This window comes from Trematomus bernacchii, unplaced genomic scaffold (genome assembly GCF_902827165.1).
Source record: "Trematomus bernacchii unplaced genomic scaffold, fTreBer1.1, whole genome shotgun sequence".
NCBI classification, from domain to species: Eukaryota; Metazoa; Chordata; class Actinopteri; order Perciformes; family Nototheniidae; genus Trematomus; species Trematomus bernacchii.
The window spans coordinates 18,930,256-18,952,646 of NW_022988043.1; the positions used below are offsets into that span (position 1 = coordinate 18,930,256).

The 22,391-nt window shown below is 40.8% G+C and overlaps 1 protein-coding gene across 1 annotated transcript; it reads left to right on the forward strand.

The window, feature by feature from the left end:
- Positions 1 to 435: 435 nt before the first annotated feature.
- fgf5 (fibroblast growth factor 5) lies at positions 436 to 16,039 on the forward strand. The gene is made up of 3 exons (XM_034117899.1): positions 436 to 646; positions 4,075 to 4,178; positions 15,671 to 16,039. Exons 1-3 carry the CDS (start codon positions 436 to 438, stop codon positions 16,037 to 16,039), a joined length of 684 nt encoding a protein of 227 aa, XP_033973790.1.
- Positions 16,040 to 22,391: the final 6,352 nt, after the last annotated feature.

Genomic DNA, 22,391 nt, shown 5'->3' on the forward strand with positions numbered 1-22,391 from the left:
CTTCTATGGAAATAAAGCGCCGTTTTATCCAAGTTTATTTATGTATGACATAATCTCATCCTCGATCTATTAAAAAACTATGTCTCCCTGTGCGTAAAATGCCGCGCTCAGTGTGTCCTGGCGCGGACGATTCCTTGGAAAATGTGCGGCGTTTCCTTCACGCCCCGCTGCTGTGGATCGGTGCTGAGCAGGAGTGGCATCTCGGCGACAAAATCCGAATGAAAGAGCGTCCTTTAGAGCTCAGGCATGCATCGAGTAGTGAGATCATTGGCGTTATAAATATCCCGGTGCCAGCAGAACAACTCCAGCTCCTGCAGCCGGGGTAATGCCCAGGAGCGCTGCACGCGTGTGTGCGCACGGTTCGCGGTGCCCAGACCTCAGGAGTGACACCAAAAATGCTCGGAGTGGCATAGCGAGTGTCTCCTGTTTGGAAGAATGAATGTTCCTCTTTACCTTCTGACCGTCGCCCACTTGATTTGCGCCGCCGCCGGAGCAGAGCACGTCTCTTTGGAGCGCCAAGTTCTGGAGGAGGGGATCAGTTCGGGACGCAGGACTTGCAGGCTCTACTGTAGGGTTGGCATCGGCTTCCATCTCCAGATTCATCCCGACGGCAGAGTCAACGGCAGCCATGAGCCCAACCAGCTGAGTAAGTCACTCCAGTTTCTCCACGGTGCACAAAAAACAACTGAACTACTAAATTATAAAACGTCTGACGCGCAGATGAGTCCTGTGCGTCCCGCTGAGAATGCGCACTAGGATTTTCATTCCCTTATCCGCTCGGAATGATTCCATGAGTTTTTATTTATTTTAGATATCATGACTGGAGATTGTTAAAATAGTGATTTACACAGGAAGAGTGTAAGGTCCGCGCACCTAAACTTAGGCTGCCTGACCCTGTGAAATATCTGAGCAGCGAGCTTCTGGTTGACGAGCCTTGTTTGTGTCTCTCTGGGCAGGTAGACTATTTGTGGAAGTAACAGGTGCAGCAGGGAGGATGTGTTGGATTGCCGACTGTCATCACAACAATGTTACTCCAGATACACTGCAAAAAACATTGACTGTAGAACAAATTATCTTTTATTATTATTACCATTACTATTTGTATTATTATTATTATAATAATTATTATCATTATTATTATTGTCTTACTTAATCCTCAAACTGTTTGCCATCAAACACTTGTAAACAATGTTTTTTTGCTTAAGGTGCAAATTCAATAATTAGACTTTTTTTAATGAAACAATGAGGAATTATTCGTCTTCAAGTTAACATTTAATGTTTTATCTAGCTGATTTGAAGGAAATAAGGTTTTTGAGGTAAAACAACAACATTGAGTTACTTTGAAGTGTAAATAATAGCAAATGATAGTGCCCAGTGTCTCTCCAGTGTCCAGTTATTCAAGCGCCATACTGGATTTTTGAGGCTCATACAACTATTACTAATTGGAAGTTGGACAGTATATGGCACGCTTTTCTGCACATGATCTCACATGAGCAATATATGTATTTGCACGGATTTATCGGTCAATTTATGTACTTCCAGTAAAAATGTAATTTAAAACATGGGTGTGAAGCAAAATAAACTCCTTTCTTAAAGCCAGTGACAAAAACTTAAAATAAGGCAGATGATTTCAAAATATGTTTATAATGAAATGTATTTTAATCATTATCGCTTAACCAAAAATAATATAGCAAAACCCAAAACTGCTCAAAAGAACAGTGAATGTTATCCAGGTTTCATGTGCAACCAGAACAAGGTATATTAGGGATATCAACATGAGTTGGGACTGAAAACACTTATGGAAAGTCAAAGTCAGCTGCTTTCAAATGCCAAAGGTTACATTTTGCTGTGTGAGAATCTAATGGCCAGAAGAATAAAGTCATAAATCTTGTTTTTTTTTGTTTTTATTGCACCATCAGACCCCTCGTCGCTCCTCCAAACAGCCGAAGCTCACCGTGAAAGTGCACTTGTGCCTCCATTTCATGGTCCCCTTTAGAAGAGTTGTCAGGTTACATAGATTTCAACACGACAGCCATGTGGTTTTGAATCCTTCCTGACAGCACCGGAGACGAGCAGCAGACTGGGCGTCTTAGATTTGTAATATGAAGATTCTTTAACCACCGCACTGCATTACATTTTATATCAGTGCTTCACAGAATGCTCAAAGTATAGTTAATACAAGATTCAGTTACTGCAGAGAAAAAAACGTCTAGGACAACACTTGTATGTTCTTTTATTATGACTTTCGTTCTGGGATACTTGACTGATCTTGATGCTGCATATAATATATTCCTATGTTAATGATGTGGATGTAGGATGTGTTAGTGAATTTCTTTGTTATCCTGACCTGCATGCAGGTAATAAGTGATAGTCGCCGAGATCATCAAATGTTTAATAAGACCCACTGGTTTGCATTTCCAAGAAAGACTGTATCATCACAGAAGTGTTGTTTTTATGCATTTTAGAAAAACAGCCATAAGAAACAGATTTTTTTGTAATGAACACATGTTAAAAAATGTTTATTCTGATTCTTCTCACCACACAATGTCTGCTTTAGGCAACTAAAAATCACTTTTAAGGAAACATTCTGTCAAGGCAATGGGTTAAGTTAAAGGTGTGGTAGGTAATTTTGGAGAAAACAGCTCGAGTGCGCTAGAATTTGAAAATACACAACCGGAAAAAATCTGCCACTTCCTTATAGAGCCCCTCCTCCAACACACACGAACGCGCACATGACCAATGAGGGCACGAGATAAGTTTGTGCACAGATGGAAGGCTGACAGGCAGGTAGGCCATCCAGTTATTTTAGCCGGGCCGGCTAAAATGATTGGTCGTACTTTTTACAGTACTACGGCTTCCACAGATGACCTTTTTGTATGGATTTTTTGTCAAAGCACTTAAGATATTCATTGCTATCGGGATGTTAAGAGCATTCCATGGAATATAACAAAAAGTGTATCTCGAGCCGGTTTCTCAAACGTACCTACCCCACCTTTAAGTTTGTGAGGCAACATTTTTTATTTTATTTGCAACACACACTACAAACTCTGACATAACTTATTTCTTTGGCAGCAAATGTCGCCATTAAACATAGATGGATGTTCAAATGACCTGCATATGACTTAATTTTGAAGGTGAAGTAGTTTTGGGGAAATGTAGCTGGACTTTGAGCCACTGAACAGTTTTTCTTGAGCGTTAGCGATAGCAGTCACCTAGGGAGAGGGTCTCACTTGTACGTTGTCTACATCGTACCCACTAACCCTTCTGTGGCTCAAACTGCTGATCCTGCCTCTGTGAACTCTAGACCGCTACTGTTAGTATGAAAAGCATTGTCATGTGAACCACTGACCGGTTTGTGCTTTCACACAACATTAAAGAAACACTTCACCCACAAAATGACCATTTGTGTATCAATCACTCCACCCCTGTTACCTTGAATTCTTAAAGTAAGGAGTGGAGCGCCCAGCAAGCACAAGACTGTTTATGTGGAAGTGTATTAAACAGTGACCAATATTATGTGAAATATAATGCTAATTTTCAGGTTCAATTTTGTATTTTGTGCCTCTACTGTGACATGTTTACATGCTTTAGGGTTCAGAAAGTGCTTTATTTTTACTGTCTGTTCTGCAGCACCTTTTTTGTGGAAAGTGACAAGAGGAGTATCCATGTTCCCAGGGGTCCTTTGTTCTTCACCTATATATCCTTGTAAAATTATAGAATAAAGAAACCTTTAAAATGTTTGATGTTCTCAATGTACATTTGAAAGCAGCCAATTACAGCCTATAGCCTACTGTTGTTATATAAACGTAATCCCTCCAATTGCAATCGAGGCAGTTTTATTGACGATAGACATTGATATCTCCAGAGTGGCTGAACAGATTTTTACCATTGAATCTGCAAATGAAATCTCCCTTAAATTGTTTGCAATTTAAACTGTGAATATAGCCCTTTTCACTGTCTCACAAAAGAACATAGAACCCCGGGAACATACGAGACTTTGAATATAGGGATGACCCCTGTAAAAATACACTCTGTCACCCATCAATCATCAGAGCATGTTGTTTGTCCTCCCAGGTGTCCTGGAGCTCTTTGCGGTTTCTCAGGGGGTCATCTGCATCAAAGGGGTCTACAGTAACAGATTCCTGGCCATGAATAAAAGAGGAAGGCTCTACGCCACTGTAAGTATCCCACACGCTTCTGTTTGTCACCCTGAACTCCAAAACTCACCCCCAGGGCTCGCATACTGCTGACTGTGCAGGGTTAATAATTGACACGTTATTCTTTAGTGACACTAATTTGTTCTAAACAAGTGTCGATTGCAATGTTGGTGTCCAGTCATATTGGTTTTTAAATTGTTAACGTGATAGCATCTTGCTAAATGTATTGCTGAAGATTCATTGACAAATTGATTGTTTGGCCATTTGAGGACTCATCTTTAGACATACTACCAACTTTTTAAAGTTATTGATGTTAGTTAGCAAACGCTTGCCTTTTTCCACATCTGGAAGACACAAAACAACATCACATGTTTTTTAGTAGTCTTTTTGAATAAAAGTGACAGCAGTGTTTTAATTTCACTTAGAACATTTACCCAAGTACTGTAGCCTACTTGTATCTACTTAAATAAACTATAAGAGTTGCTGCTACTGTATACTTCTGCTTCACTTTTTAAAGAGGAAATATTATGCACATTTTCAGTTTTTGTATTTTGTGTCTCTACTGTGACATGTTTAAATGCTTTAAAAGTGAGAGGGTAATAGTGTCAAGCCCTCAGACAAGCAAACGTTGGCAATTCCAATCCACCCCTTACACACATTAAGTGCTGTTCCAAACCAATGAGTGTGGAGGGGCAGACTCAAACAGCGAGTCTGCATCGGTGCTGACTTCACCTGCTGCCCGACATGACCGGACTCAATGCTGTGTGTGCCCGTCAGGAAACAAGCTGTTTACAAACAGTTCCTGCAAACATTCACTGATAAATTGCGATGTTAACAACCTCATGATAACCTCATATTTTTTTAACTTAGGATCATACCTGTGTTTAGTCATACCTATGCATTTTTATTATAAAGTTGTGTATATTTACAGACTGTTGCAAAAACTAAGAAGCTTATAAACATCAGGTTTAAAACTAGAAGAGCTTTAGAAAAAAGTAACACAATTAAAGATGTTTGGAGTTTTATTTTAGTTATTATTTAAATTTTTTGTCCAAGAGATGCTGATTGAAACCGTTGTTAGTTACGGCATTCCTGTTTCTGCCGGAGAGAGGGGAGTTTGTCCCAAAGCTTGCCGCTGTATTTACACCCTCCAACTGACAGGAGGGAGCCTCGTTGAGCTGCGAGTGTCACTCCACCACGGAGTGGGTAGGGTGTGATTTGGAATTGGGCCTTTGTTTGAAGTATACTGACGAAATTACTCAGTAATACATGTTGATCCCAAAGATAAAGAACACATTTCCTTGCTCATATTGTTTTCTTCTGATTTTGATGAACAATTATTTTGTTTTGAGCAGACACCCTGCCAGTGTCCATACCTACGGGACCAGAATTTAATTGAGCCTTGCACTGTGAATCTTCTTCTCATTTGCAGCTCTCTCTGATGCAGCACAGCTAATTTTGGACTTATATACATGGGTTTATTTCTCCATCAAAACCTTGCGACTATATTTGTCTTATATATTAGTTTGTGCAGCTTTTCATCAATGCCGCATAGCAAAATCCCCAAATCTGACATTACCATGTCATGGCATACTGCTGTAATATTTAGCCCCAGTCTCTCATACTTTGAAATCCCCCCAAACACACAGTAAACCCAAATCTGCCCACAGCAGCTTGGCCTCTCCGCCGTAAGAAGGGGCGATCGGAGGGCCAGCAGCAGCCGGCCGCACCGACCAGTCATCTGTGGGAGCCTTGGCAGGAGTATAGATAGAAGCGGCTCCCTATTAGCATGTGTTAATGGGAAGAGCAGATTAAGTCCTGTCTGGGACGGCTGATAATATACACAGGAGTGAGCCACAAAGTGAAGATCAATATGTCGAGTAAACAATCAGCCAGGCAGGCAACAATCGAAAAGGCGGAGCGTCTGAGAGCTGCTGTGGCTGTGCATGCTGAGCAACAGCGATTTATGCCCCCTCAGCTCCTGGTATTGTTTCTTGAAACCCTGTCAGCGGGGAGTGATGTGGCGTCTTTCCTCAAAGTGCATTCTCAGCCTCATCGTTCTGGAAATGAACTAATGCAACTTTGTTCTGTCAACCAGCATGATCAGTTGTTATTCCAGCTTATAAATGGTGATAATTACAAACTTTCTCAGGGTCAATACACATCCCAAACAAGATTAAAACATGAAAAAATGACAGTCATGGATAATCAGAGAACCTAATGCAATGTCCAATGGCAAAAATCTGCGTCTACTGCTCCTTCTAGACTGAAAGGTCAATACGTTGTTATTTATGGCTGTTTTTATTGTATATGCTTGGCTTTATCAGGCTGAACAGTTGATACTGTTAGAAGAAGGGTTGGCTGTTGGCAGGTTCCATAATTTGCCTTAACATATTTTTTCGAGTCACAAGTCATATTTTCAAGGCCTAAACTAAAAGTCAGTAACCAAAATGCCAAATATCAAAAATATTTCCATCAAACAATATGTTAAATTGAATATGTTGATTGTATCAAACACATTGTACCAGTAAATAAAAAAAACAGCTGTCAATATACACCAGGTCAACCTTAATTTGAACAATATGCCTGTGCCATTTGTTGTTACGCTAGCATTATGTTATCTACGTAAGCATTACGTTAATTTACAGTAATTATGCAAGTCATTTCCATCAGCTGCATAGTTGTTTTCCTTTTGTAATAGTTGGAGATTCGTCATATCTTTTTTGAATAACGTTTGAAAAATGTGGGAACTCAATAAAATCATGTAAACAGAAGATGTTTGCTGTGGCTAGCTAAGCTAGCTAATACTAGGTTGCAGCTTCTAGCCTAGCTACCTAGCAGACCAATCTGTTGCAGGTCTATGCTACCACAATGTGTAGTTACAGTTCATTTCTGGGGAGGTGCATGTCACGCTACAGTGTAGAATATTAAACTCAGAAGTCTACTCAAGGGTATGTCAGCATGAAGGAATCTTGCTAGGCTGAATTAAAACCTACATTGTTTTTTGTGTTAACATGTTTTTAGATTGAAAATGCAGTGATCTCATTGTCAGAGTTGCTAGATTCATATAACTGCTAAATGTATAGGTGGATAGGGTGTGCTTAAAATTCCATGTATGTAGGATAACTGTTTGGAAGTCTACCATAACGTTTATCAAGAGACCTATTGTGCCTTTTGGGGTTTCCCTTTCCTGTAGTGTGTTATATGGGTTTGTATGCATGTAAATGGTTTAGACATCACTATGTAACACTCAGGCTTCTATTGGCTAGCACTCCAACAAAGTGTACATAATAGGCTAAGGGGCGGGACATCTTTAAGCGGTTGACCAATCACAACAGAGCCGGCTTGCTAACCAATCAGAGCAGACTGGGCTCTGGTTTAAGACAGAGGGTGAAAATAGGTGCTGCAGCACAGGCAGTATGAGAAAAAAAAAGCACTTTTTCCGCATTGAAACGTGTCACAGTAAAGGCAAAAAATACAAATATGATCTCTGAAAATGGGTATAATAGGGCCCCTTTAAGATTTTGTTGTTTTTGCTATTTAACATATGGCAGCCTCCACAGGCTGATTCCAGACTTTTGACATTTTTAAATCATCATAGACATTGTTTTAGGTGAAGTAAATGGAAGTTCACTTTAATCAAAGCTCCCAGCTTTACTACTTACTATAGATATCTAGCTCTCTGAGAGGCTGGATCTATGGCTTCAACCGATGCTGTCAGAGCTTATTTTTGCCTTCGGAGCAGCTCTGCCTCAGAAAAATATTTGTATAACTAAAACTCCAATCTGTGTCTATGCTGCACTGTGCTATTTAACTGCCTTGGTGATTTGGGGTGGATGTAAACCTCTGGGGCCACAGACAGGCTTGGGCCTCATGTCAGGGTGTCAGGTGGCACCCTGAACCTTATCTTGTTGCATCGTCGGTCATATCTAATATTTAGATGTTTTCACAGTGGCAATTTATTAGCTGTATAATAGGCGAGGGGACAGATGCACATTGCTCTGCACGACCTGCTCAGCATGCCATCACAAACATAATTTTTTGAGAGGTGAAAGGGCCAACTGCATTTGTTGAACAAACAGTGACAGAGTTATGGACAGAGAGATAGAGAGAGAGTAGAGAGAGGAGAGAGAGAGAGAGAGAGAAATGCACCCACTTCATTGTTGAATTTGTGTTTTATATGTTTCCTTTGCATCTATGATGTATTTCTGAAGACATATTTTATTTCTGATCGGGAAGTGTATCCATTGCCTAACAGTTCATTGAAATCCCAGTTTCTTAAATTAGTTATATCTGGTGTATTCTTTGTTCACCATTGACATTTTAGATTTTAAGTGGCATATGTCAATGCATATTTGATGGATTGGATGAATCCATACTGACTTTGACTGTAGGCCTAGCAGCAGATTAAATGTTCCACTTATCTAGGGAAATACCCAAACATCTACATGATGGATTGGAAGACCAAATTGCAGACATTGCAGACATTGGTGGATCCAAAACATTGCAACCTAATGAAAATGTAATCTCCCATTGAATGTTATTCTATTTCTACAAGCAGCTTTTTCTTCTACTCCCCCCTATAGAATGAATAAAATAATTGGAAATACTCACTGTGAAATTAACCATTGATTTTTGCACAACACATTGTTTTGTTTGGTTTTCGTTGACCATATTTTTGAGGGATAAGGGAAACCTCACCAGTTATTCTGCGTAACCAGCTATCACTAAGTAGCTGTTGTGATGCTAACTTTGTTATTTACTTAGTCTCTTGGAGGAAAAAACAACAGCGAATGCCTCAAAGTACAACAAGCTAAGCTCACAAACCGGCTATGTTGAGCTCATACAGCAATTCCTGCTAGTTAGTGCTAATGTATAAAATACATATTAAATCACTTTATTTTTCACATGAAATCGTAATATTAAAATGTAAAACTAGTGAAGTTCAATCCTTTCAGCTGGTTACATTTAATTCAAAACTATACCCCTCATCTTTTTTTCTTGCAAGAGCCTTGTGATCTTTGGAATCATAATAAGAAGTTATAAAAACAGCACTGTGGTTGAATTGCGCTGTCCGGTTTTCGAGGACTCAGCCAAACTATAGTGAAACAGGACATAATCAGTTCCTGATATCCTTTATAAACTGTTGAGGAACGAGGAAATGTGTAACTTTCCACCTCTGTTCTAAGTACAGCTTACCCCGAGGATCATGGGAAAGGTCCCCTTAAAAGAGTGTGACCAATCCAGAAGGGCAAGTGCCAGGTTAAACAGCTGTACAAGCATTATGATTTTAACAATAAGATCTCTGGAATCTGTCCGTAGCCATTAAATCCTATGAAACACAGCAGGACCCAAAGCCTGGTATGCATGTGTTTGTGTGTGTGTGTGTGTGTGTGTGTGTGTGTGTGTGTGTGTGTGTGTGTGTGTGTGTGTGTGTGTGTGTGTGTGTGTGTGTGTGCGTGCGTGCGTGCGTGCGTGCGTGCGTGTGTGTGTGTGTGTGTGTGTGTGCGTGCGTGTGCGTGTGTGTGTATGTGTGTGTGTGTGCGCGTGTGTGTGTTTGTAAGGGAGAGAGTACATTCATACATGCTCCAATGGGTTTGTTTCCAGATGTGTAATTCCATGACTGGTACCAGAGCCGGTATGTTGCTCAAATGTAGTGTTCTGTTAAATCATTGCAATTCACCCATAGCAATGACTCTGGAATTCTGTTCAATTTTTCTAATCATCTCTAAAAAAAACAGCCAAAAGGTACACGTTGGTCACTTTGAATAACTTAAATGTTGATACACTTCTGCAGCGGCCGCAGCGTACTCTCTGGTGACTGGCATGTTTACCGAACGCTGTAATGGCATCATTTTCTGCTATGCTGCACTCTTCAGCAAAGCAGAACAGTTTGTTTTATTTCAGAATGGCAGGAGGTTATACAAGGAAGTCATACTGCATCAAGAAGCAGGCATCCCGGGTACATGTCAACGTTTCCCACCCAAGATATTTTTAGGCATAAAATGGGAACATTCAATGAATATCTGCATTTCCGTTTCTGAAATGTAGTATAGCAGAGTGCAAAGTGCGTCTTTATATTTTTACCAAGCACATACAGTGAAAACCTCAGTGATCACTCTTCATCATTTTAAACAGATTTTTGTTATTAGCAAATGTGTTTCTTATTCTTTATTTCTTATGAAATGTATTACATGAATATAAAACAAAGAATCAGCTATGGTATTTACCTAATTTTAAAGACTGTATCAAAATAAAATATACCGGTTTAAATGAATGATTAAGAAAAGTACACCATGTATAATAAAAAAATGTAGCTTGTATAAAAATATAGCTTGGAGTTGGTTCCGGTGCATTTTGACATTTTTATCAAGTCTAAAAATAATGCGTACCTTAAAACAAATATTCACACAACAAAGTCTATACATATAAACATTTAGTTTTACAGTAGCTTAAAAAAGAAAAGAAAATGTTTTCATTTGTTTCCAGAACATTTTGTTAGGGGAATTTTGGATTGGTAAACAACTTATTTCAGTTTGGTTAAACCTATTACCCAAATATTTTCATTGAATTACAATGAAGACTATCAGAAGAGATGTGGGGAGTATTAAGCCTCTTCAGATAATTATTATGAATCCATTAGAAATGTATAAAATGTAATATATAATTTAATTAACTTCTGTTGACCAGTCAAATATCGGCATTTCACCCCAGTCAGAGACAATAATGTTATGTCTTCAATTCCAATTCATTCTTAGAGCAATACCTTTTCAAAAACGTCTCCAGAAATATCAAAACTAGGTCTTTAGATCAATGTCATAAAAGCACTAGCTCGTCAGTCTTCATTAAGAAGTACTTCCTGAATGAAGTTAAGACACAGTCCCTAATGAGTTAAGACCAGAACAAAGAACGGTCTGCTGCTGTCAGTCAAAGCATCTCAGAGATAAGGAAAGTCATTTAGATGACTTTGAAACCCAGCCGCAGGATGAAAGACAAATGCTCTGTATTTTGGAGCGGTGTCAGTTTGCAGCAGCTAACGCCATCAGATCACAATCAGAAGATATTATGTTAACAACACAGGGGCTGTTCAGTGAGAAGTGAGGTTGAGATCAAACTTCATTAGAAATACAATTTATTTTCTTTCTCCCTTTATTCTTGGTCATTCCATACAGCAACAGGTCGCACATCAGTCTTCCATTTCATTTTACAGTGTGTTGCAGTGTTCTTAATATAGTTCGCTATCTGTGTACTTTTTTTATTTTTTGTTTTATATTTTATGTATGCACCATGACATCAAGTCAAATTCCTTGTACGCCACGCCCCTTTGGAGCTGCTGCTAGCCACGCCCCTTTGGAGATCAGGCAAACCGTGAGCTATGTGAAGAGAAGGCTGTCTACCGGCAGAAACTCAGCTAAACGCTGCGGTGATTGAACGCCATATTATGTTCCAAACCCCATCAAGCATTCATTCTGAAACTGTATGGAGTTCCGGCTTCTTTACACATATTCTCTCTCGTACAGCTTTAGCTCTGAGCAATGCTTGCTAATGTAAACACAGACAATCTTACTTCCCAAACACGTCGTGCATTGTTTCTGATACAGCACATAGCTTGACATGTTCTTTCTTCAGTGTTTACCGCTAGAACAGTGCCATTATATGTATTATATATATATATATATATATATATATATATATATATATATATATACAGTGCTTGAATTGGAATAAAAAAGGTGCCAGTACTCTAAATCAGCAACTGTTTCAAGTCAATTTATTTATACAGCCCAAAATCAAGAATTTGGCTCAAAGTCATAGTATATCCTAATGCTGGTGGGTTTGTCTCTTTACTGTATATTTTAGAAAGGCTCATTGTACTTAAACAAAATGACTCAGGATGCATCTGAGATTAGAGGGGGTGCAGGGGTAAAGTGATATTTTTATAAGTGGGGAGTGGATCAGACACAAGATTTATTTTTAAATATTGAAGTTAAATGCATCAATCTGGTGCACTTTGAGAGCAAAATTAAGAGATTTATGGATACATCTCTCAACACCCATATGAAACAGATTTTCTATTTCTTTATGGATATTTTACAAATCACTCCCCTTTTAAACTCTATTCTTGTTTTACTGTCATATAGTATTTCATTTTTAGTGAGTTACTCAGATGAGTACCAGGAGACAGCGTTTGGTAGGCTACTCTGGTACAATTGTGGTGATGGCATCTGAGTTAGATGTATTTGAACCGAAATGTCTACAGGCATGGCAGAAGATGGCATCTTTTTTACAGGAAATTCCAGCCAATCTCTGTTTTTAAACCATGAGCTGCGAAATGAGCGCCTTACCCCACTGTACAGGCGAGTTGGGAACTTGTTTAAATATACCTGGGCAGGCTCTGTTTAGCCGAGGTCCTCTGGCACTTGCGGGCCGCCGAGGGGTGGCGGTGTTTGGGGCGACGAAGACTGCTGCTCCGCAGGCGAGGCGGGCGAAGCGGGCAAACTGATTGTTTGCACTTGACAATCACCTTTCCCTGAATTTTACTCAGGTGTAACTAAAGTCTGCTTTAAGGGTTGTTTATATTTCACATCATTAATCAGAATCTGCAAAGTAACTCAAATAAATGTAGTGGAGTAAAAATACCAGGTTAACCTCTGAATTGTAGTGGAGTAGAATTACAAAGTAACAATGAGCTGGCATGTGGGTATATATTAATGCTGCCCATTATGGACACAAGCGATTTTCACCCATTTATTGATTACATGTTTTAAATTTGTACACACCAATTTGTTTCCTATCGCCTAAACCTCCAGGGGTGTACACAGTTTAATACTGTCAACTTCTAATTTTGGGAAAAACGAAAACGTATTTTAAAATTACAATTCCCAGTAGAGACGTGCCATAGAACATGTTGCGAAACACAATAGCCAGCATGTGTTGTTCTGGGGGGGGCGTTCGAGTCCAGTTTTGGAAAGTCTGCCGTGGTTTCGTTCCATTTCAAAGAGATGTTTGGCGCTCGGCGTAACCTTGGCGCACTGCCACTCCAACATCCAATCCCAGAGCTTGAAGATTAATCACGGGGTTTGTCAACGGGACTGTAGTCCCAAACGATAGCTGGGGATTATGGGTAGTGTAGAGTCTTCGGCCATCCTAAACTCTGATTTTTATTTCGGATATCATATCGCATTAACACCATATCCCAACGTGCATTGCGGCTAAAACATCCAATCAACGAGCTTCAAGCTGAGGATCTTGGGTAATCAGTTCAGTGGGTTTGTGTATCGCAATGATGCTCGAAATGTCCCTTATAGGCCTACGTCTGTTTCCGGTGACTTTATTTACGGCTAAAAAGCATGCTAAAAAGCCCAAGATTATAGAATTAAACGAATAAATAAAAACAAGGATAATTGTGTGTTATTGTTGAGTAAATAACAGTGTGTTATTTAGAAAAGAATAACAAATTAGAAGGAAAAAAATATAAAAAAGAATACAGATTTCATTATTCTGAGGCTCTGAGCCCTACAGTATTTATTTTCCTCACAGACGGCAAAAAAAGTCCGACATTATACGATTTAAAATAAAAACAATAATCGTGGTTTGGTATTGAGTAAGAACATGTTTTTATGAACCACACAGCTTCCGGTCTACCAAGACCCGACCGGACAAAAATAAGTGGTGCAGGCACGAAACGTGACGTATCATATGCACGCAAAACTCGGCCTCAGAACTCATGGGAATGGTTAGCGTATCATATGCATGCAAAATCTGACTTCTGCATATCTATTGCACGCATTTCCAATGTGTAAAGTCGTGTCATTTGTACGCAGACTGAAGAGAGTGGGTTGGACACACAGCTGCAGCAGGGGATTCAGCAAGCCGACTGTAAATGAGAGACGATAGGTTGGGACGTGGGGGGGACGTTGCCAGGAGTTCAATGTAAAGCCAGCCTACATTTTAGAAATGACGCCAATAAGTCCGCAGAAAATCTTGATCAGGTCCGTTGAACCCCCGTTTTTAGAGATGTGGGTAAGGAGGAAAAGAGAGAGGGTTGTATTTTCTGACACTTTGTGAGTCTCCTTTCACACCGGGGACACATGTTTATGTATAAAAGAAATCAAAAAGTTAATTTTGCATAATAGGTGACCTTTAAATGAATTAAAATAGAAAACCTGTTACAAAGTGTGTCTCATATGCGGATGCCCTAGTTCTACTGCAAATCGGAAAGGCTTTAGAGCACACAGTCCCTTACTTTTACACTATATCATCCTATCACCTGTTTTGAGGGATATTTTATAGGGAAACAAATGACATACACTAAAGTAGACTGGCACTCGGAGAGCTCAGAGCTGGGATGTTCCTATTTCCAGAGTTCCAGAGAACTTGATGTGTTCATTAAGTTAAAGTCATATGGAAACAACATGATGGAGCACATACATGTCCCTTTTTAGAAAGTTAACAAACTTTCCAAATAATGTGTATCTGCCTATGATTCAGATCTACTCCAAAACTTCACTTTTGTTTCTTGCTCTAATCATTTATACCCTTCCACTAAGTTTCTTGAATATCGGTCCAGTAGTTTTTTGTAATCCTGCCTACAGACAAACAGCAAGCACCTAGAACATTTCAATTTTCTCACAGTAGCAACAAATGTGCATGAGTGTGTGTTCCCTTTTGTCAGATCAGTATTAACAAGGACATTAAATGTAATCAGTGGGGAGAATCTGGAAGGAGTCAGCTTCCAGATGCTTGTTGGTGTTGGCTTTTTTGTAAAGGAATAGGAGCCATTACTTTTTCTTACCCCAATTAAAAAACAATTATGAGGCAGCTTACAAGAGCAACTCAGGGTTAGGTTATGGTAGCACGCAAACATAGATCCCATATGTTCTGCAGCTGAGCCCTGTTTACATGAGGACAGTTCCAGCATAATGAAGTCAGAACACGTGGAACAATAAATAAACTAGCAGATTCAAAGGTTTTTTAATCATGTTGATTAAACATGATTTTATTTATTAAAAAAGTACCAATGGCTGGAAATGCAACGACTGCTCCATCACTTAAAATGGCGGCAGCACTGATCGAGGTTTGACAGGCCTACCATGTTAGTATTTACTTCCTGTCTGTCTTCTGTTGATTTCTCTGAAATCGAGCACTCTGTCTTTTAACCTCTTTCCTTCTCTTGCCCTGTTTTTCTTTCTTTAATAGGGACAATTTAGCCATCGTGAATCCACAGTTGTGTGCTCTCCATAAATATAAAAGTGAACATTCAAAAAGTATTCCATGGTGCTTTCTGATGGAGAAAACTATTTGTTATCCAGAGCTGGGGTTACAAATGTATTGGACTTCTTGCTGCAGATTGATATTACTGCATAGGCTATAGTCAGTCCCTTGATTTGTCTGTTCTCCTAATCAGCGGATTGTTAGCAAAAATTAACAACCGCTGGAATGTCCAGATACACTAATCAGAATCGAGTGTTCAAAGCGGTGTAATAATACCTTATGTTGTCCTTCTTTTGCAGGAATGGTTCACTGATGACTGTAAGTTCAGGGAGCGATTCCAGGAGAACAGCTACAACACTTACGCCTCAGTAATCCACAGGAACCACAGGACTGGTCGCGACTGGTTTGTGGCTCTCAATAAGAGAGGGAAAGCTAAAATGGGCTCCAGTCCCCGGGTTAAATCCCAGCATGTCTCCACTCACTTCCTGCCCAGGGTCGACCTGCATGACAAGAGCGAGCGTGGCTTCACGATCACTGAGAGGAGCAAAGAGAGGAGGAAAACCCCACCGCCACTACCGCCCAAACCTCCACTGGCGAAGGCTGTCCTTCCAAGAACACCCACGAGACGTACGCAGGTCAAATACTGGCCGAAGTATCGGTTTGGATAGGTGTTATTGACTCAATCTGGGGGACAAAAACTTCATAGACGTTGGACATATATGACGCGCATCCCCCTAACTGACAATGTTCAATAATCGCATTCAAAACATTCCGGGTATCCATAAAGTGTGTGACAAACCTCAAAGGGCTGCCATGTAAAACACTGAGCTTTCCTTTGTTCAAGCTGTGATCATGGTTGGGGTTTCCACTTAAGTTGATGATGCGCTGTCTTGTTTTATGTTTTAGTATCATCAATCATCAATCATCCATGTTATGTCCTGCATCGCTATGTCAGTCATATGTTATTATGTGAGGGACTCCACAAAAATGTGTTTATGTACTAATAATAATCAACTCAACTTAGGGGGCGGTCTAAAGAAGATATTGATGGGTTTTTTTTTTTAAAGAAAAACATTTTTGAACAGTCCCTTAAGTGTGGAAATGATGCACTGAAGTACAATGAGACATGGATTTTGTAAAATGAAAGTTATGTTATGTTGTGTGTGAAGGCTCTTGTTTGACCATACTTATATTAGTACATTTTTATACTATATATAGTACAATTAATACTGCTGATATTTTATACTGAAAACAAAATGAGAACTTCTAAACAAGTCCAGAGAAATAAGAGCACATAGATAAGATGTCGATTTCCGCTTGAAACGCAGAAACAGTATGAAAGTGAGACAGTGCTTCAAACATTTCTCCTGCCTAAACGCCCCCCCCCCCCCCCCCCCCCCCCCCCCCCAGATTTGAGATAATCAACATGAAATTGAGGACTGGTTCTCTGGAGACTCACCCCTCCTCCTGGACAGCTGGGGGATAAAGGAGAACATTCTGTCCATCAAAACATCGTTTTAGCAACCGGCTGTCCCCCTGAAAAATCCAGAGTCATGACCTCGCGGCATTCCCCCCAGGAGCACCGCCGTCACCACAGGGATAAAGATGCCAAGAAAGAGCGGTCACTTGTTTTGGGGAAGGTTGGAGCAGTAGGTGTATCAGATGGCAAGCAGCCGTGAAAGGGCACTGGAGGAACATCTCTGGGGAGGAGAGCAAGACCCTAAACTATAAATTACAATGCTGTCTTTTTATTTAATTGTTTGGATTATGAGCTTGTGGTATCTTTTTTAAGAAGCATTCTAAAAAACTCAAATGGACAATCTGTCACAATACTTTGATTATATTCCACTGTCAGAGCCTGTGTATTAACCTATGTGAAAAAGTACATTATGACACAATATATCTCAATACCTAAAATATCTGTATTTTTCATATTAGGCCTGTAACAAGAAGAGTAAAAGTATAAAACATGTGTTTATAAACTTTCTATTTAAATTGTAATTATTAGAGCTTGGTTTAAAAAGAACATTAGGGTAATGAACGTGGCTGATTTTATATCTTTGAACAGTATTCTGTTCAAATGTTATATCCAAACGGTATTTAACAATGTCCAGACAAACCAAGCAAGCAGAAAGCACTCAGATCTAGAATTCTACTACCTGTCCTACTATTTATTATAATATTTCTGACTTTACGTGCTAATAATCTGCTCCCATGTGTGCCGCCTGTTAAAAAAGGATTTGCAGTGCCCATGATGTATCCAATGCACTGCATTAGCTTGGCAAGCTAACTGTTAGAAATTAATTAAATAAAGCAAAATTGTAACTTTGGGTCTCAGGTTGGGTTCAGTGCATTGATTCACATTTGGGCTGGGTCTTAAAGGTGCCCTTTGAGACTTTTGGGGATTTCCCTTTCCTGTAGTGTGTTATATAGTTTTTGTGGATGTAAATGGTCTGCAAAGGCTAAAATCCCCAAAGTTCACGCCACAGGAAGTTTCTCTCCCACACACTGCCTGAAACGCTTCCATTGTAGTCCTTTGTTTACTTCCTTATCATGGTGCCACCGCGCGCTTCTATTGGCTGGTGCTCCATCACACTGTACGTCAGGCGGGATATCTCTAAGCAGTTGACCAATAACAGCAAAGCCGGTCAGCTAACCAATCATGTCAGACTGGGCTCTGGTTTCAGACAGAGGGGGAAAAGAGGTGCTGCAGCACAGGCAGTATGAGAAAAATAAAGAGCTTTTTGAACATTAAAGCATGGAAACATGTCACAGTAGAGGTACAAAATGATGATATAAAATGTTAATAATCCTTAAACACATTTGCCAAATAATATGCACAATGACGGACAATCATGGGACATGGAAACCAGTTAAGGGAAAATATGAAAATGGGAAAAAAACTAAACAATTCTACTTAAGCAACTGCTTCTATTTTAAGGTTAATACACAGGTTAATACAGAGGAAAAGTATATACAATATATACAGTGGCCAAGTATTACGTGGTGTTTTTGTCTTTGTTGTGGCAAAGTAAAACACTCCTTGTTCTTCCTATAAACTGTTTGCATTTTTTTATGATCTTATGTGATGTTATCATGTTGTTTGGTTGTCATACACATCCTAAGGAAATATTTTTTCTACCACGTTTTTAAAATATTAAAAAGTATGTATGAAATATATTTGTACGTAATATGACTATTAAAGACAGTGCACATACAGTATCAGCTGATCTTTATATGTGTGTATGATGTTGTATTTGACTTGAATGTAGCACACTTTTAAAATGCCAAATATGCTTACTTGTTATACAGATCATGCTTTGTGGTATTTCTACGTTGGATGAGGCACTACAGGTAGATATTATTTCATACACTGGTACATTTTTAGATTTTTGGGCTATTTCCATTCCATAAGATGTCTTCTTTTAGAATAGTGGAAATAAAACATCCAAAATACTAATTTAGGTGTTTTTTCCTCCCAAGTTTGTATTTTTGCGTCTGTAGATTTCTCCTTAATTCACGAAAAATGTGCATTACATACATTATAATAACTAATAAGATCACTCATCTGCATATTTAAGTTTAACATTTTAGAAAACTCATATTGTAAAAAATGATTGCCTACTGTAAATGTAAGTAATCCATTGCTAGAGGTTTTATGGTGATATTTATTGCTTACCTTTAGGGGCCGTATTATGCTTTTTAGGGTTTACCTCTTCCGGTAGTGTGTTATATAGGTTTCTGTGCATGTAAATGGTCTGTAAACGCAAAATTCCTAAAGTTTCTCCCACCCCCCCCCCTGCCTGAAACACCTCCATTAGACTCCTTTGTTTACCTTTGTTGTTCGCAAACAACAGTAAAAGAAGAAGAGTCCAGGGAGGCGTGTGGTGCAGTGGGTTGAGCGTTGGTGTTCAGATCAGGGGGTCACAGGTTCAAACCCCACTGCAGTCAGCATGTCGTTGTGTCCCTGGGCAAGACACTTCACCCCAAATTGCTCCTGTGAGTATGTAAGTTGCTTTGTGGCTGTCTAATAAAAGACAGGTGTGTGTGTGTGTGTGTGTCAATTGTGCTTACAAGACAGTTGGCTGAGGTCATGACAGTTTTTACTTTAGTCTAAAAGAGGCCTGAGGGCTGATTACTCGCCCACATTAACATCTCGTGTCATGCTGTCAAGAAAAGAGATTTCCTACTGCTCTCTTCAGAGGTCAGAGGTCAGGACCCTGACACAAGTCAGAATATCTCAGCCTCTGCTCCATGTATTTTAATGTTTTTTCCTCAATCTTAATGGAAGTCAATACAAAATCACTTTGTGAATTGTATTTCATTACACAGCATTACTGAATCTGCTTATTCTTTTTTAAATCGAAGTTTAAAACATGATCGTAAGTTTGGCCAAAACGGAAATCCTTTTTAAGGTTTAGAAAATAAATGTGTTATCTATATAACAGTATACATATTTTTTTTTATAAATAATATGCTGTTGTAGTGATCACTGATTCATACACTGGGTTACATAATCCAATCATGGAACTACAGGTTGGGGGTACTGTTTCCACACGGACATATATGTTGTTGGTACTTACTGCGTGCCCTCCTTTTCGCTTTCTCTTCTCTTCCCGGGCTGCGACCCGACAACATGTCCGTTTCTGCTGCTTTTTTGCACTTTGCAGTTTGCACCCTCGATGCACTGCCTCCGACTCCTATCTCTCGGCACTACATTGGTGACCCTGACATAAGTCTCGCGAAGGATCCGAGACTGAACTGAACACGGCAAAAAACAAACACTGTTTTTCTCGAAATGCCGGGGATTTTTGGGGACGTCCGTGGCTGCATCGTGTGCACGGACTGAGGCTCGGTGCGCCCTCCGTAATGGCCGCGGATGACACTCGCCATTTCCACATCGTTTCGGCACTGGGGGACAGCAAGCCTTCCATGGAGACGATACACGACCATGCCTGGTTTATTCGGGACATGCGGCTGCGTGTCCGGCTGCGCTCGCTAACACGGCTAACGGACAGCTAACGGCTAACGGACAGCTAACGACTAGCAGCTACCGGCCAGCAGCTACCGGCTGACTGCTTCCATGTCGACATCCAACTGTTAGCCCTTTTTTTTTGTGGTGCCGGAGAGGAGGTTCGATCAAGTCTGGTCGGCCTCGTGTGGATCCTCTCACAATTTCGCCCACCTGTTTTTAATCGTGGACAGGACGACCCTTTTGAGCTTTTTCTGGTGCCTGAGAGGAGGTTCGACCATGTCTGGTCGGCCTCGTGTAGACCCTCTCGCTTTTTCACCACCTCGACGGCGGCTTCTTCGGCGCCTGGGTGGCGCGCTTCTGGACCCCGTCTCGCCTCGACAGTTTCTGACGTCGCCCATGCCTTCATCGGCCCGTGGGTGGCGCGTTTCGGGACCCTGTCTGGCCTCTTCCCTCGCCTCGACGGTTTCGGACGTCGCCCATGCCTTCATCGGCCCGTGGGTGGCGCGCTTCTGGACTCTGCCTGGCCTCTCCTCTAGCCGCGGCTCACGGTTCGCCTCGACGGCGGCTTCGGACGTAGCCCCGTCTGGCCTCTCCCCTGTCCACGGTTCCTTCCTCCCGGGGATGCTGCTCCTGCCCCCCGGGGATACCGCTCCATCTTTCCGGGGACTTCGTGCCCGCCGCCGCTGTGCCTTTGCCTGCGGCCGGGCAGCGCTCCTCCCTGCTGGGGACCACCGGGATGTTCACGCCCGCCCCCGCGTCGCAACACAGCGACCCTGCTTTCTGCGGCCCTCTGACGACGGACCCGTTCCGGCCCACCCCCCACCCCCCGGTGGGGATGCCCTCGCCCTCGTTAGGGCCCCTACCCTCTCCTGCGGCCCCCTTCCGACGGCCCGTTCCATGGCCCGGCCCTCGCCGGCGGCCCCGCCCTCCTCGGCCCCTGTGGTGCTTCCTCCCGGACGCGAGGATTGTGCCATGTTTGAATTCTGGGGGGGCTTGTGTAGTGATCACTGATTCATACACTGGGTTACATAATCCAATCATGGAACTACAGGTTGGGGGTACTGTTTCCACACGGACATATATGTTGTTGGTACTTACTGCGTGCCCTCCCTTTCACTTTCTCTTCTCTTCCCGGGCTGCGACCCGACAACATGTCCGTTTCTGCTGCTCATTAAAGTTCCCATTTGCACCTTGATGCACCGCCTCCGACTCCTATCTCTCGGCACTACACTGTATAAAAATCCTCCAGGTCCTTCCATCTATCAAATACTATCACAAATATAATATCTGTTCATATACTATCAGTGGTAGGCCAAAAACTATTAATACTGTAAAAGCATTACGAGCATATTTGGTGCATTACAACGACCCAAAATTTGACCAAAATTGTTAATTTGGCCAAATAATATATGGTTGGCAATAATAGAAGAGGGATGTTTCTGATTCATCTTCACTCAGAATGTCTCAGGATTAGATGTCAGGGTAAACTAACACAGTTCAGAATAATTGATGACTTAAAAGGAGGCCCAATCAGCAGGGGCCAGCACCTCTCGACCTTGAATGCAGAGAGGAGGAATCACTTGGTTGATCACTTCTGAACTTCAAAAGTGCCTTGAGTGGAGTACAAATGTCTGCCAGGTATGTCCAAATCGAAAACTGCCTTGGTTAGCTTCAGAAAATTGGCCAAACAGGTTAAATGGAGCGATATTAGTAAAATACCAATAATCTCTAACTGCGATTCACTGAAAAGCAACATATTTTTAAATGTTGCCATTTTTAGTTGGCAGTTTTTTCACAGGGTTAAGTTATTTTCTTAACATTGAACTTTTGCCACTGTTGTTTAAGTGCCAATAATAGAAAAATGACACTGAATTTACCGACCTTCAATTGCTCTAAGGACATCATATTTTGGTGTCTAAGGGAGAGTAAATGGAATGGGACCACAAGCAGGAAAATGAATGTCTCCTGGTTAAGAGTTTAATTTTTTATTCTAAAGACAAAAGGTCATGAGTTGCAAAGTCAACAACAAGATTTCTACATTACAT